Source organism: Xiphophorus hellerii, chromosome 7 (assembly GCF_003331165.1).
Source record: "Xiphophorus hellerii strain 12219 chromosome 7, Xiphophorus_hellerii-4.1, whole genome shotgun sequence".
NCBI classification, from domain to species: Eukaryota; Metazoa; Chordata; class Actinopteri; order Cyprinodontiformes; family Poeciliidae; genus Xiphophorus; species Xiphophorus hellerii.
Genome location: NC_045678.1, coordinates 10,667,874 through 10,682,340, shown reverse-complemented (window position 1 = coordinate 10,682,340; position 14,467 = coordinate 10,667,874). Strand labels below are relative to the sequence as shown.

The 14,467-nt window shown below is 42.8% G+C and overlaps 1 protein-coding gene across 6 annotated transcripts in view; it reads left to right on the top strand.

Annotated features, from left to right (window-relative positions):
• dachd (dachshund d) overlaps nucleotides 1–14,467 on the top strand; it is a 135,177-nt gene that overhangs the window by 117,593 nt on the left and 3,117 nt on the right. For 5 of the 6 annotated variants that reach the window (XM_032568073.1, XM_032568072.1, XM_032568075.1 and 2 more), the window contains 4 exons: nucleotides 4,669–4,814; nucleotides 8,096–8,243; nucleotides 8,886–9,029; nucleotides 10,548–10,616. In XM_032568073.1, coding sequence (XP_032423964.1) covers nucleotides 4,669–4,814; nucleotides 8,096–8,243; nucleotides 8,886–9,029; nucleotides 10,548–10,616 — 507 coding nt within the window. The remainder of the gene's footprint in view (nucleotides 1–4,668; nucleotides 4,815–8,095; nucleotides 8,244–8,885; nucleotides 9,030–10,547; nucleotides 10,617–14,467) is intronic. The other variant, XM_032568071.1, reaches the window with a different exon arrangement.

Here is a 14,467-nt window from a genome sequence, read left to right as displayed (position 1 = left end):
ACACATCATCTGCAAGATCAGCTCAGGCTCATGTTTTTTTCAAGTGCTCAAATTGCATGCAACTACTTCCCCCTCCTCCCTCCCACCCACCCACCCTGCTGCATCTGTGCACTGGTAGTCACAGACAGATATCTCCCTTGACAAGATTTCTTTCCAAATCCGGTGCTTTTAAGCGCAGGTGGAATAATGCTGCGTTAGCTGCTAATGGCCGTCCGAGAGGTCATAACTACTCCGCTTGAAAAGGGGAGGCCGGTTTCTCCGCCGCACCGTGGCAGGTCAAATCAAATGTAATTGCACAGTGAAAGCGGAACGCCTGCGCTTCGCGTATTGGGCTCTGCTGACAACATCCAGGTTTAGCATTCGGTTCCCCTGCTGGGAGGATCAAGGACAAAGGCTTCACCTGTCAATATATCACACTGACTGGCCGGCAGAACGCTCTCCTTCTTTCACTCATTCTGTTAAAGCCTCCTCCACCCCAGACTAAGCCTCACCCATCCATCCATCTTCGACCATCTACCTCTCACTCCCTCCATTCTTCCCTATCTGCCTGTCTTCCTATTTTCTGCAGCTCTCTCTGAATTTGTGTGAGCACTCAGCGTAAAAGTCCTGGGGGAGCCGGTTTCAAACACAGGAACCAGAAACATATGGCACATTTTCAACTCCCAAGGTCAATTACAGCTATTTATCCAGAGATTGCAGCTAAATTTCCCAAGGTTTCTTCTAGATTTACAACAGATTGCAATGTGTGTCTGTCACATTTTCGAATCAGGCCACTTCCCCTCCACTCCCTGTGACTTTTTGACTTTTTTCTGTCAAACATTTCAAAGGCTTTGGAGTGTGGATTTTTTTTTCTTCAATGTCTTATCTCTGGTTATCATGGCTCCATCGTTTTTCTTTTTTTTTTTTTTTCTGTGCCAGGTCCAAATGCCGCTTGCAACGCAAATCTAATAACATGTAAATTGGAGATAAGCCCAGATCCCTCCAAGTGATTTATTTTTTTATTTTTTTCACATTCATACTTTGTCAAGTCAATTCTTGGGCTCCTGTTTTAGTGGCACAACACATGAGGAGTGAGAAAATTAACTGGATAGGTGATTCATCATTGCTACCACACTGTCAAGGACTCCCTCTGCAGCTATTGAGAGCAGGGTGGAGGCGGAGGACGGAGAGAGTGTTGGTGGAGGATGGAGTCGGGGGGTGCTGTTGTTTTAAATTATGGCATTTCATTCAGAATGCATTGTATTTACAGCGTCCCATTTTTATTTGTGGCTCCTATTATCCACAGAAACAGTTGTGCATGAAATGTTATTTGTGACAAGGGGTGACCCGCAAGTGTTTTTTTTTTTGGTCTTTTTTCTATGCAGTATTTCATAGTGAGAAGGTGTAGAGTGGGGCGGGGAGGGAACCGAGGATGGGGAGACCCTATCTGTACCCTCACCGTACGCTAAGCACCAGAGGCTTTCGCAGCTGCTGCTGGCAGTCTTGCCGGCGCAGAAATATCACCTGGAAACAGAGCACTCCACTATACTCCACCGGCCCCCCCATCACTCCCAACGCCTGTCGCTGTAATTAAGTTGAAGTCAATGATTGCGGAGCGATGCTGAGAAGCAAACATGCAAACGCATGCCAAGGTTTTGAGCCAGGCAGAGGGAGGAGAGTAAGGGGGACCTATAGGCATGGGCCAGCACAGCATGATGACCGAGAATTAAATACAACGGTGTAATTGTATTAAATAACTGATGATAATCAAATAACTGATTATTTTTTATTTAAATAAAAAATATATATTTTTTTTGCGTTTTTTCTATGAACTATAAATATGCAAATTCATACACTTTATAATATTCATGCCTGATATTTAGCAAAAGCTTTAGACAAAAGCATATAGCTTTACGCAATGTCGTGAGTTTAAATGAGAAATGCAATAATGAGTCCTGTTGCTACAGAAAATAATATATCCGCTTGATTGTAACTGCAATAAATGTTATCTACTATAACATAAATTTAAAAAGGGGAAAAAAAACATAATTAGTTTTCAAGTGAGAATATTATACCTTTCTGTTGTTTCTGATATTTTTCATGTAAAACTGCGAGCGTAACAAACAGATATTAGCGATGCTAGCTGGTAAATCAGTCAGGCTGTCTGCTCCGGTAGCCTGCAGTCAGCCGCTTGACAGATATTCCACATGTAGCTAACCCAATATAGTTTTCAAACACCATTATCTCAATAAGAGTATTTATGAGTGGTTTTCCTCAAGTTTCCAAAACATAACTGTCTGTGCTTTTATCAAATGGAATTATCTCTGAAGACCTTCTTCTGTTTTTCCTGTGAACGCGGGGAAAGTGACGGTCAGCCAGCTGACCTGCAATGCAACATGTGGAATAGAAGCAGCGGCGTGCTGCTTTGTGCTCCATAGTAAGGCGCCTCAAGCTTTTATAGTCATGAAAATCACCTTAAACTGTAGGAAAATTATGTGAAATGTTCATTTTTGAAACCGTAAGTCTTTAAAAACTCAGTACACCTTTATGGTGGCGAATGATTACAGCCTAGAGTTGGGTGAGAGCCTGTTGGGTAAGGAGTTGGGGGAGGCGCAGCGCTATTTGACTTGCCTGGAAACTGCAGATCCAGATCTTGTTCTGTTAAAATTTACATTTAGTTTCATTAAGCACTGTTTGATTGCATTGATTAAATTAGCCACCCATTAGCTCCGTATTTCTTTCCTCTCCCAAACGCCGGTACTTATGCATCGCTCCTGGTGGAAATGTTATCTGACAAGAGGTGCTGTACGGTGGCTGGGAGTCTGTCGAACACAACGCGCTGTTTGCTTTTCCCAGAGCATGACAGGTTGTTTCCCCCCCTGCAACAAAGCCATCAAATATTCCCTGTGATCCAACGTTTGTGTTGGGAGGCGAGGCCTGCTGAGTGGGAAGCCGGAGTTTGTTAAAGCAATGATTTATGATTAATGCCAACACTAAATAAGGGACAAAGTGCCTACAGTACAAATCAATTACAAAGCCAGAACAGCAGACCTTTCCCTGAGGTCTACTAACGTCTCTAGTTGTTATGGTGATTTTATTGGAGGTGGGTGATGCATGCATATATATAATGCACGCGGTACGTCTGTATTAACCTGATCCGGAGCCAGGCGCAATGCTTCTGATCTTTGATTAGTTACATTTATTGAGATAAAATGGGACTTTCATGTTGCTCCGCTGTGCAGGTAGAGAGCGCATTTCACATCTCACGAATCTCGACGCCCACCTCAGGAAAAAAATAACAAAAAAAACAAAAATAAGACTGCTGCAGATGAAATAAATTACCGCAGGAGTGCCTTCTTAAAAGTAGGCAATTCATTATTTTTACGAAGTCAAATTATAAACAAATTTTAATCCATTAGGCAACCATCCATTCTAATTAATCAACAGTAGTGAACTCCATCTGAAAAAGGGAGAAAGGTTGTTTGCTCTCTCTACGGACCAGCGGTGCGTATTTTACCAACTTCCCCATTCACACACACACACGAACACACACCCACACACACCAACACATAGAGAGCGGGAAAGAGAAAAAAAAGTGTTCTCCAAATTACAAACCTAAACTGTGAATCCGAACACTCGACTTTTGGCGCCGGGATGTTTCCAGGGCATTTGCAGATGCTTGAAATAATCTCCAATGTTTTTGCTCAATCTGCTCTGAGGATGGGTGAAATAAATACTTTAAACTAATTAATGTAAGACCAGCTGTTCCCAGCACTTGGCTGGCGCTGGTGAATATTGATGGGAGGAGGGAGAGAGAGGGAAGCGGCGGGGGCTGTTCAGCTCCGCTCGCTGTTTGTACAAGATTCAGGCTGCCACATAAACAGATATGAATACTGGATGAGAGCGGGAACCGCCAGGTTTTCACTCCATATATAAAACTCCCCTCCGCCCACCAGCCACCACCGCTCAACCCAACCCAACCAACTTTGCATTCAATTAGCATTCAAAAGAATTAATAGTACAGACATGCAGGGGGTTCAATAAGAACCGTCTTTCACCGGGATGGTAGCACTTACATCCTCTTGGCTTAGTAAAAGCTCACCAGACAAAAACATGTGTCAGATCTAATGTGTCAGTGTCTGACATACTGTTTTAGTTTAAGCAAGCTGTACATGTGTTTGCCTGGTCTGCCTCCTGCTTGCCCTCCCTCCCTCTGCTCCTCTTCCTCTCCACCGAGGCCCGGTGGAGAGGCTGGACAGCAGATGGCAGGGCCCTACCCCTCTGCCAGTGATGAATGGAGGATGATGTCATCTTAGGTATGACAGGCACCCGAGCGTGCTCGCACAAAGCAAGCCCAAGTCTCTCGGGTCAAACTGCCGGCACAGTCTTCCCCCCCACCCTCCCTCCATTTTTGGAATCTGCATGACATCTCTTAAATAGGTCTTGCTGCTGGATTTATGTTTTTGCTTGATATTGTTTAATACCTTATGCAAAAAAAACGGGGGGCTTTAGAAGACACAGTACAAAAGAATCTCCATGTTTTTTTATGCGTTTTTTATACGTTTTGTGAGGTGAGGAACATTGGGATTGGCTCTCGAAGCCACGACACTCGTCATCGACGGCCAAATGTGCCCCACAGTTTTTTGGTTCCCAGGCTGAGCAAATGTTTGATCTCACTTTTCGTTGCAGAAGACAACTCCATGTGCACTCCAACAGCGAGAGACAGCTACGAGAGGTTGTCGCTGGCCGGACAGACTCTGCCTCCGGGTTTTCCGTCGCCATTTCTCTTCCCAGATGGCCTGTCATCGATAGAGACTCTTCTCACCAACATACAGGTACTGTCTCCGGTCTGAGTCGGGGCCCTGAGGGGAACCTTACATCATCTTGTCGCGATCAGTGTCTTCTTCCTTCATTCATTGGTTCACGTTAATGTCATGCCAAAGGCTTTGTTGCTATAGCTTAATATAATCTAGAGGAAAATGTAAACAAAATACATCAAGGACTTAAAAAGAATAACTGCAATTAATATTAAACACAAGAAAATGCATAACTATGTGCAAAAAATCAAAACATCTATATCGAGCATCAAAAATGTTCAAACTGGATGACTGAACTTTGCTCTTGAGTTCTGTTTTTTGTTTCTTTCCAGGAGCCAGGTTTTTTTAATATATTTTCCTGACTCTGAGAACAAAAGTTTAGCAAAATCCCTGCAGATCGTCGCAGGGATATCTATATGTAGATATCTGGGTGCGATATCTACATATATGAACACATAGGTAAGAAGGTAGCAGCCCAAGCAGAAAGTTGCATGTAAAAAGCATTCAATGGGAAAGTTGGCGGACATATAGTGACGGTGATATGGTAGCAGCTTACAGAGAATAACCACGTACTTGCCGGTCTGGGGAAGTTTAGGGGGAAAAAAAGAGCATGGAAAATTGTTCAATTCCTTATTCGACGATCTAACACTTGGATTCAGCCAGCCAACCAACCATCCACGAGCTTCTTGGTGCTCAATGCTTAAAATCCTACCATCGCCAACTATTTTATAATCAAGTTTTGCATTTACATTTTAAAAACAGACTGAAAACTGGAAATGTTTGCAATTTGGGTTGGTTGACTCAGCTAGGTCACCAGATCTCGTCCACATCTGAAGGCTTTCCATGCCACCGGCTGGCGTCATGCTCGAGACTGTGTAAGGGCAAATATCCGACTTGAAAAGTCATTAGCGTCTTCCCTCGGTTTCATTCAGCAAACGGGGAGCGGAGACCCACTCACACTCCCGAGTGCTGTTTAGGCTTTAGCTCAAAGCCCCTCAATCAGAAAGATGAATGTATTTGCCTTCTCTCTGGGTGTAATGATGTGTGTACCCTGCTGCCCTTCTCGTTGCACTTGTTCGGTTGGCATCAGAGTCCCGCTTCTCCTTTGGCACGGCGCGGTAATTAGAGAGCCACAACCGAGCCCGTCGTGAGCTCCCAACACTCCTCTTAGTCATCTTTGATAATGATCCTCGGAGTGAATATTTATATACAAATCAACACAATAAACCAAGCGGAAAATTAAGATAAAGCAACTGGATATAAATTGGGGTTAGAAGAATCAACAATTAGTAAGATATAGTCCAGTGCATTTGGTGTAATTGCATGTGGATGGGGAATAATTGTGATGAAACTGGTCATGTTGCCGTGGGGTTTTTACTTAAAGGAAGAGTATGAAACAATTGGGCTTTCTGGGAGCTTTCTAAGTAGAGGCATGTAATGCTCAGCAGCAGCAGAGAGCAATCAGAGGAACCTGAGTCTGGAGGATGAGGAAGGTTTCTTTGATTCAGGAGTCAAGCTTTAAACAGATAGCAAAATAGCTCTTTCTAAGCAAGTTGCAGTTATAGTTAACATAGATGTAGTGGGGTATTGTCACTTAAGACCTGTTACAAGTTCTATGGAAAAAGAATTAAATAGAAGGAACTTGAGAATTTTTAGACGGAAAAGTGAGCGTAAAAGTTTTGAAAATGATATTTACTTGAACCTGGCATGAAAGTTTTAGATTTGACCTTCACCGTTTAACATCTCTAGACATCTATGTCATAGTTACTTTAGACTGACAGAGATTGTTAAAATCTCATTTTAAATTCATCTTGGGTTTATGTAGGGTCTAAATAAAAACTCGTAAATTTGATAATCTAAATTTCAGGTCTTCTGAAGTATTATATATTTTTTTGATTTCTCACAATAAGTTTTAGGTCTGAGTTGCTAAGTTGGTTGTGTTCATTGTTTTCTTTCATGGGAAATCTTTGGGAGGTTTTTTCAGGGGGGGTGAGGAGGTTGAGAAATTGTTGGGATTTATTTGCTACATGTGTCGTAGTTTTTTTTCAAGATCCCGTCATGCTGTAAGGAAACTACGTGCCATCGGGGGAAATCATGCCGTATTCTGCATTTACTCCAGCATCAGATTTTGCTGTTCCTTCACTGGAAATACAACAGGAAAATACCTTGTTGTCTCCGAGCTGCCTTCAGTTCAACCTGCGATGTGACGCCATTCTCAGATCCAAACTCAAATTAAGGTCCCCCAAACACTTGGGTTTACTTCACTTGCCCAAATAGCTCATCAAGCTTGCTAGTTTCCATTTGGATTGTGGGAAATGGAGGAATTTGTCACGGGAAATGTAGGAAATTGGTACGCTCGACGATGACATCTCAAACATTCGCAGGTAGTGCACTCGGAGTCTGCTCTGCTCACAGAATGTGCACAGTGCGCCCGAGTATGTGGAAGCCGTTAGCTCTCACTGCAAATTAGCAAAAAATAATACTGTGTAATAGCACTGCACTCACATGCAAGTCAAAAAACACTTAGCTATGTTAAGATAACATATATTTTTAAGTAAGTTTAGCATGGGTTAGTAGGTAACTTAATTTATGAAGCGTAATGGTCTTAAAAAGTCTTAAATTAAACTTGCTGCAAGAGGCCTGGGACCAGCTACTAGCTTGAATCTCTGTGAGAATTTTCCCCCGGATTATTCTTACTCTTTTTTTACAGCCAGAATATTATCATCCCGACTACTTAAAACTACTCAATAGAACCTCACTTCAAAGAAATCCAAAGTATCCCTGAAACAAGGCTCTTAGGAGCCTGATTTGAATGTTATTTAGCTGAATGAATCTGTTTAGTAATCCAGTTTGCTTAAGGCAATCCTGTACATGAAGTTGCAAAAAAGTCTAAAGCAGAAGTAGTTCGACAGTTAGAACAACGTTTTTTCCTTTCCATCCAATTTTTCTTACCGTTGATGGGTTCAAGTATGGCGCCTTGCAAAAGTATTCCTGGAACTTTTTGCGTCTTGTCCCGACAAAAACGCAAACTTCAGTCTGTTTCATCAGGCTGTCTTGTGATGGATCAACGCAAAACTAAAATCTTGTTGTGTCCATCTGTATCCAGTCCCATCATTTAATAGTTGTTATAACCTTTCGCTGTACTTACAGAAACAATCACTAACTTTTGTCACACTTGCATTTCTCAGCTTTGACCAAAGGGAGTCAAACATCCCCAGGCACTCCTGCGTTAGTTGTCTTTTTGTCCTGACAATATACTTATGTACATTTCTTTCTCTTTTTCTTTTTATTTGGTGCAGGGCCTGCTCAAAGTGGCGATTGACAATGCTCGGGCCCAGGAGAAGCAGGTGCAGCTGGAGAAGACGGAGCTGAAGATGGAGCTGTTTCGAGAGAGAGAGCTCAGAGAGACTCTGGAGAAGCAGCTCGCCATGGAGCAGAAGAACAGAGGTACTATCCGACACGCCGTCCTCCCTGTTAGCCTTGTGTTTGTTCCTATGGGGGGGGGCAGGCATGCGTAACCCGTTCCCTTTCAGACTCCTGTACCCATTTAGGTACAGGAGCTCCTGAATGTACTTACACCACCCTCTGTGTTGCAGGAGACACTCATAAGCCACTCTGAGCCTCCTTGGTTACACGTGAAACTGATATATATTTTTTTTTTCTTTCTGCTCGTAGTCTGTTAACATAATTGAAAATACACATCCCATCCAGACTCGCACTAACCCTCATGTAAAATGCATCAGAGTCGTACGCTAACCGGATCGTTTATGTTTAATGAGAGAAATTCATGAAAAATATCCCAATAAATTTTTCAATTAGCTTCAATTCCCTCTAGCAAGTCAGTATTTGCTCCGATTTTCCCATTTAAATCTTTATATATTATGAAATATTTAAGTTTAATTGATTTTCGCTTTTCTATAATTGAGTGCTAAATTTAAAAGACAAAAAAAGAAGAAAAAAAAAACAGGCTATTATCTTTGTCAGCCAGATCAAGCTCATAATCAAATTTAAAAAAGAAAAAAAAAATGCTTTGCCTAATTTGCTTCCAGAGCTCATTTATTGTCACTGTGATCTTTTTTTTTTTGCTAGCAATCATCCAGAAGCGTCTGAAGAAGGAGAAAAAGGCCAAGAGGAAACTGCAAGAAGCGCTGGAGTACGAGTCGAAAAGGAGGGAGCAGGTGGAGCAGACTCTGAAGCAGCCATCGCCCTCAGACAGCATGCGCTCCCTCAACGGTCAGAAAGCACCAAACATCACGTTTAGCCCCTTCTATGTATCGCAAATGTATTGCTATTTGTGCACCGCCTTGCAGAAAACATCCTCGCGCCTTGAACGTATTCACATTTTCTCACGTTACAACCACAAAGTTCAGTGTGTTTTATTGGGATTTTATGTGACAGATAAACAACATGAAGCAGCACATAATGGTGAATCCTTTGCTACAGCCGATTTGGCTTTGGCAGTCCAGGCTTTCTTCCTGGACTGCTCTGGTTTTAGCTCCATTCGTCCTCCCCGAATGGGACGAACACAATATTTTAAAATTGGTAATACTTACCTTATTTTACACAACCAAGAGTATGTTCATGTTCTAGACAAAAATCTGCATTCAAAACTAAATTGAAACAGTGACAGTGTTCCGATAAAGATGGTTTTCCTGTCCGACTCTCCCACCTAAACTGTGAATCCCTACAGCTCCTCCAAAGCTACCATGACTTCCTTCACTGATTCTTTAGTTAATGCTCTCCTTGCCTGACATTGATTTATTCCACTTTGCAGTAATGCTCTGCTTTATTTTGACCTGACACACAAATCCCAATAATGTACATTATTAATATGTAGCTTTCATCTGGCAAACATGTCAACAGGCAGTAACATTTTGCAAGGCACTAAATTAAATATGTCCACTGTACAAAAACAAAACAAAAGACTAGCAGGCAAATGTTACTTTCCTTTGTTATTATTTACTTCATTCATTGCTGAGTCCCTCCTGCTATTGTCAAACTACCAACTGTTTTGATCATGATTTGATCCTCTGATTAACCGTTTAGCTGTAATCATCTCATCTTCGAATGGGCTCTTTCGACTAACCAGTTGTCAGTACAGCCAGGTGACAACATTAAAAAACTGGGTAACACTTTATTTGAAGGGGTGACACTATCATAAACATGGCATAACACCTGTCATGAGTATGGGGGAGTCTTTATGAATGTCTATGACTGTTGTCATAAAGTGTCATTTGGTAAATAATGGCAACACAAAGTTGTACTAAAATCTGCATTAAAAGTCCACTAAAAGTGTCAACTTTGCACCAAAGGGGTCATTATTTACCGAATGACACTTCATGACAACAGTCGTAGATATTCACCAAGACTCCTTCATGTTCATAACATGTCATGTTTAAAAAGGTGCCAATGTAAAGGGCTCCTTAAAACAAGGTGTACACTCAAAAAACCTCCACCGTGTCTTAGGAGCACTTAGAAATTATCGGCTGCTAAAGCAAAGTTCAGTGACCGATTTACCAGTCTGCCTGTAGCACCGCACAGTACAGAGGTAATAGAACCAAAAAAAAAAAAGATTTAGGTATAGTTTTTGATCGCTGGAGATAATCACACGGAGAGGCACATAGTTACACTGAGCAGAGACATGGCTGCAAGGCTCACTCTCTAGTTTGCGATGAATGATGCTGTGAAAGCACGGCTCTGATAGGTGGATGTCAGGCATGTTTAACGGCGGTGATCCCTCTCCTCTCGCAGACTCTCTGACCCCTGAGATGGAGAGTGACCGCAGCAGTGGAAGAACAGATGCTGAAAGGACAATACAAGGTACAGGGGCTCAGATGAGACAATAAATCTCTCTCCCTCACTTTTGCTCTCCTTTTTCTCTCCCCACTCTCTCTGCCTTTTCCACCCCTCCTTCTCCCTCCGCACACACACACACACACCAACATGCACACGTCTTCAGTTTATGAACATTAGTGTTTCTGCGCCTGCTGTTCAGACATACACCACCATCTGGGCCACAGCACTAGGTCAAGATCATCGGTTTTCCCCAAGAATAATATTATTCTTTTACTTGACTTCTAGCGGCGGCAGGTCTAAACGCACTATGGCAGGTAAAACCAAACAACCGCTCTCGAAAAAGCTACATATTTACTGCTCAAGACGCTATAATGAGTCATAAAGCCACAAAAAAAATACAAAAAAAGCAGAGCAAGCCCTCCTTTGATACTCATAATCGGAGCAAATCAATTCGTTTTATGAACAAGCCTTGTACATTTTTAATGATTTGTTTGTTTGTTAGCCTTGGGGGTGCAGTTTGTGTTTAAGGGAAGGCCACCGCGGCGATAACCTCCGTCGGACCGCCTTCTATCTGTGTTTACCCAGATCCGAGACACCTCGTGAAAAGGTTGAATATCCTCATTATTGCTCAAACGTCTCGCTTTAATGCGCCGCTCAGAACTGCCCTTATCAGTGAGGAGAGAGGTCCCAATTTACCCTGGGAAAGATGCCGCATGCAATTTGCTTCGAAAAATAAGGTTGGGGGAGTTTCTGACTTTGCACGCAGAGAATATTTTAGTTAAGTCTTTAATGTGTGATTAGTCTACTTGAACCGATATGAAAAACCAGAGATAAATGATTACTGCATGTAGTTTAGGGCATTTTTAGGCCATCTAATTGGTCCCCCCCTCCCCCTTAAAGGCAAAGAAGTTTCTGTCACAGTTCACTTCCCAAATATCCAGTTCCTTTAGCTTCTTCTTCTTCTTCTTGTGTCAGTACAAGAAGGTCATGCTTGTGTCATGACCTTTTGCCTTCGTCGCTTTAGTGTGTTTAGTAAGATGCTTCCTTATATTTGCATCCTTCATCCATTCAGCAAATGTTGCTTCTCACGAAGGATAATTTTACAAAACAGCAACATATTGTGTTGATTTGACTTAAGTACCTTACAGAAGCTCGGTCAATAAAGACACTTTAAGTATTTTTTTCTCACCAAAACAGGTTAAATCCGGAATGTCTTCACACAATGATGAATGTGTGCGAACAAGTTGTACAATTAGCATGGTGTTATAGTTGCACATTGGTTTTTCAGTGTGCAACTAGAACACAATTTACATCTGGTCTTTCCCAGATTTGAGTGAACGCAGCATTACAATCGTTGGAGTTACTCTCTTGAACACAAGGGATTGCTGTTGAAAAAAATAATCCCGCTATGCAGCAGAGGAAAAGTAATAAGTTCATGAAGACTTTTGACTGACAAAAGAAATATTTAAATATACAAGGAGGACAATAGAGATCAATATTTTTGTCACTAAATCTATTTCTTTTCAGTCTATTGAAATGAAATCACAGCATAAAACAACACAAATTTACTCCATACAACAGTCATGCGTAATAAGCCAAACTAGAACAAAACAGGGAAGACGCATTGAACACAGTCACTGAAATTGATTAAAGACTAAACAGCAAAGCCCCCTGTTGGTAATGACAACTTCAAAACGTTTGTGTGGAGAAAATAGTCTTGATGTTTTGCTCGGGGGTTCTCTTGAGACATTCTTCCACACAAATCGTCTTCAGATTTCGAAGGTTCTCTGGGCCTTTTCTCCGCTCTCAGCATCCCGGTTCTTTCCAGGAATCTTGAGTGTAGTCAGGTAGTTCACAAGCAGTTTTATTTGTTTGTTTTTCCTTCCATCTACTTTGTAGAATATTTGAAATTAACCGCGTTAAAAGCCTCATATCTTCTGACCTGCAACAGCAGCCGCTTTTCAAGCCGAGGTCGCAGCGAGGTATTTATTTATTTTTTACACTCAAACCCTGTAAAACTGTTGCGCCTGTGTCAGCAGCGCTTCTAATTTTCCAGGGTCTCTCAATCACTCTGATCACTGCCTCAAAGAGTGGAATGAAACCGAATAACGTGGCTGCACTTTTTTTTTTTCTTCTGTGTTTTGTTCAATTAGAGAAGCATTTGTCTGCCACCCATGTCTCCTCTACTCTGCTCCGCAAGCCTCGCTGTATAATTAACCTCAAATGGCAAAAAATGATGTTGATAAATTACACAAGCAGAAAAAGGAGGAGGAAGAGAACTCGAGGAAGGCGAAGGTGGGGGGGGGGGGAGAAAAAAAAACAAGCCTATCACCGGCGCCGAAGCAGACAGAGAAATGTGTGGGTGCATTCTCGACTCCAAATTCGAGGAAGCGAACGGAGGCAGTCAGGGGGTGGGAGAAAAAAAATTATAATAATGAGGGCATAATTTTAGAGAACTAATTATTTCTATTTGTCTTTTGTCACACTTCTCTAATTCTGCGATATTAACACAGTCTGTGTTTATTAATTGCTTTTTTGCAGTGTTTTGAATCGGGTCCAAGGAGGGGAGCGCGGCCCTTTTCGCAGGCAGGCGAGCTGCTGGGGGCCCGCGCCTCGCCCCGGTGCCGCCTGGCAACGGGCGCACGTGCCAGTATCTTCCCCCCGCATCTCCCTCCGCCACCCCGCCCCGCCACCTTCCCCACTCGACGCGTTCAGCAGGGTTTACACGACCCTGCACGCACCCAGATAAAGTTCTTTGTTGCAAGATTAAACATCAAAACAGTTAAAGTGAAATTAAAATTAAATGAATGAATGTCACTGAAGCAAAAAAGACTGTAATTAATGGATCCCTTAATTGTCTTCATAAAATATTTGCATGGGCATAATTTGCATAATTTACATGTATTAATTAATCTTTCAAAGGAATTTTGTGCTGAGAGAAGCCAAAAAATTCCCCTTGTTTTATTTAGCACCTAATGAAATATTTATTCTCTTTAATGAACTTTTCATCTCGATTCGAATGTGAAAATACAAAAGTTTCGCCGCGCCTTTACGAGGGCCCTGCGAGTCGAGAGAGAAACGTCAGGAGGTCTCGACGTTTCCGCTCGCGTCGAAACCTGCTCATCGAGTTTCGCAGGTTTGAGCTGCTGCTGGAAGTCAAACGTGCCGATGTGCGACATCCTCTCGGCAACGCATTAAATGTCATCATCCATCAAACGATCAAATCGCCTTTGTTTTCATTAACACCCCTCCTATGAATTGCTGCTGCGGAGGCAGGCGAGACAAACCACGGAGGCGACGTTTCATCCTTTCTGTGTCAGGTTGTGCGTCCCGTCGCGCTCGCCTCCTCCCCTCCCGTTACCTGTTTGTGCGCTTCGCCCTCCATGCCGCCGCATTCACGCCGTAATGACTTTTGAGCAGGACTCGGTGGTGGTTGCTGCTCGAACAGAAGCAATGCCTTGGAGACCTACGGCAGTGCCGGGTAATTAGCCCATGTGTGTGTGTGGGGGGGGGGTGTGTGTGTACACACCCCCCGTTATGAGTTGTGTACACACTCAGACGCACACGACAATCTTTTGTTGTCTCCCCCCCCCTGTCTGTGTGAAACACATAAAAACCCATCATGACAGGTTAAGCGGGCCTAAGTCGCCAGGCCAGGATCTACCGCGCAGCAAGACGTTACAACCGGCTAGTCAAAGGCCGTCTCCTGATGTCCTGCTCTGCTTGTGTCATGTCCAACAAGCAGGGCTGCTAAATGTCTTTGTGCGCCTCTTTCTTTAACGCTGAATAATTCAGGCCCGCTTGCCACAGAGACGCTTCTTAAAGGCATTAACTGTAAGCGTTCTCCGTCAGAGAGAGAGAAAAAGGGTGGAGAG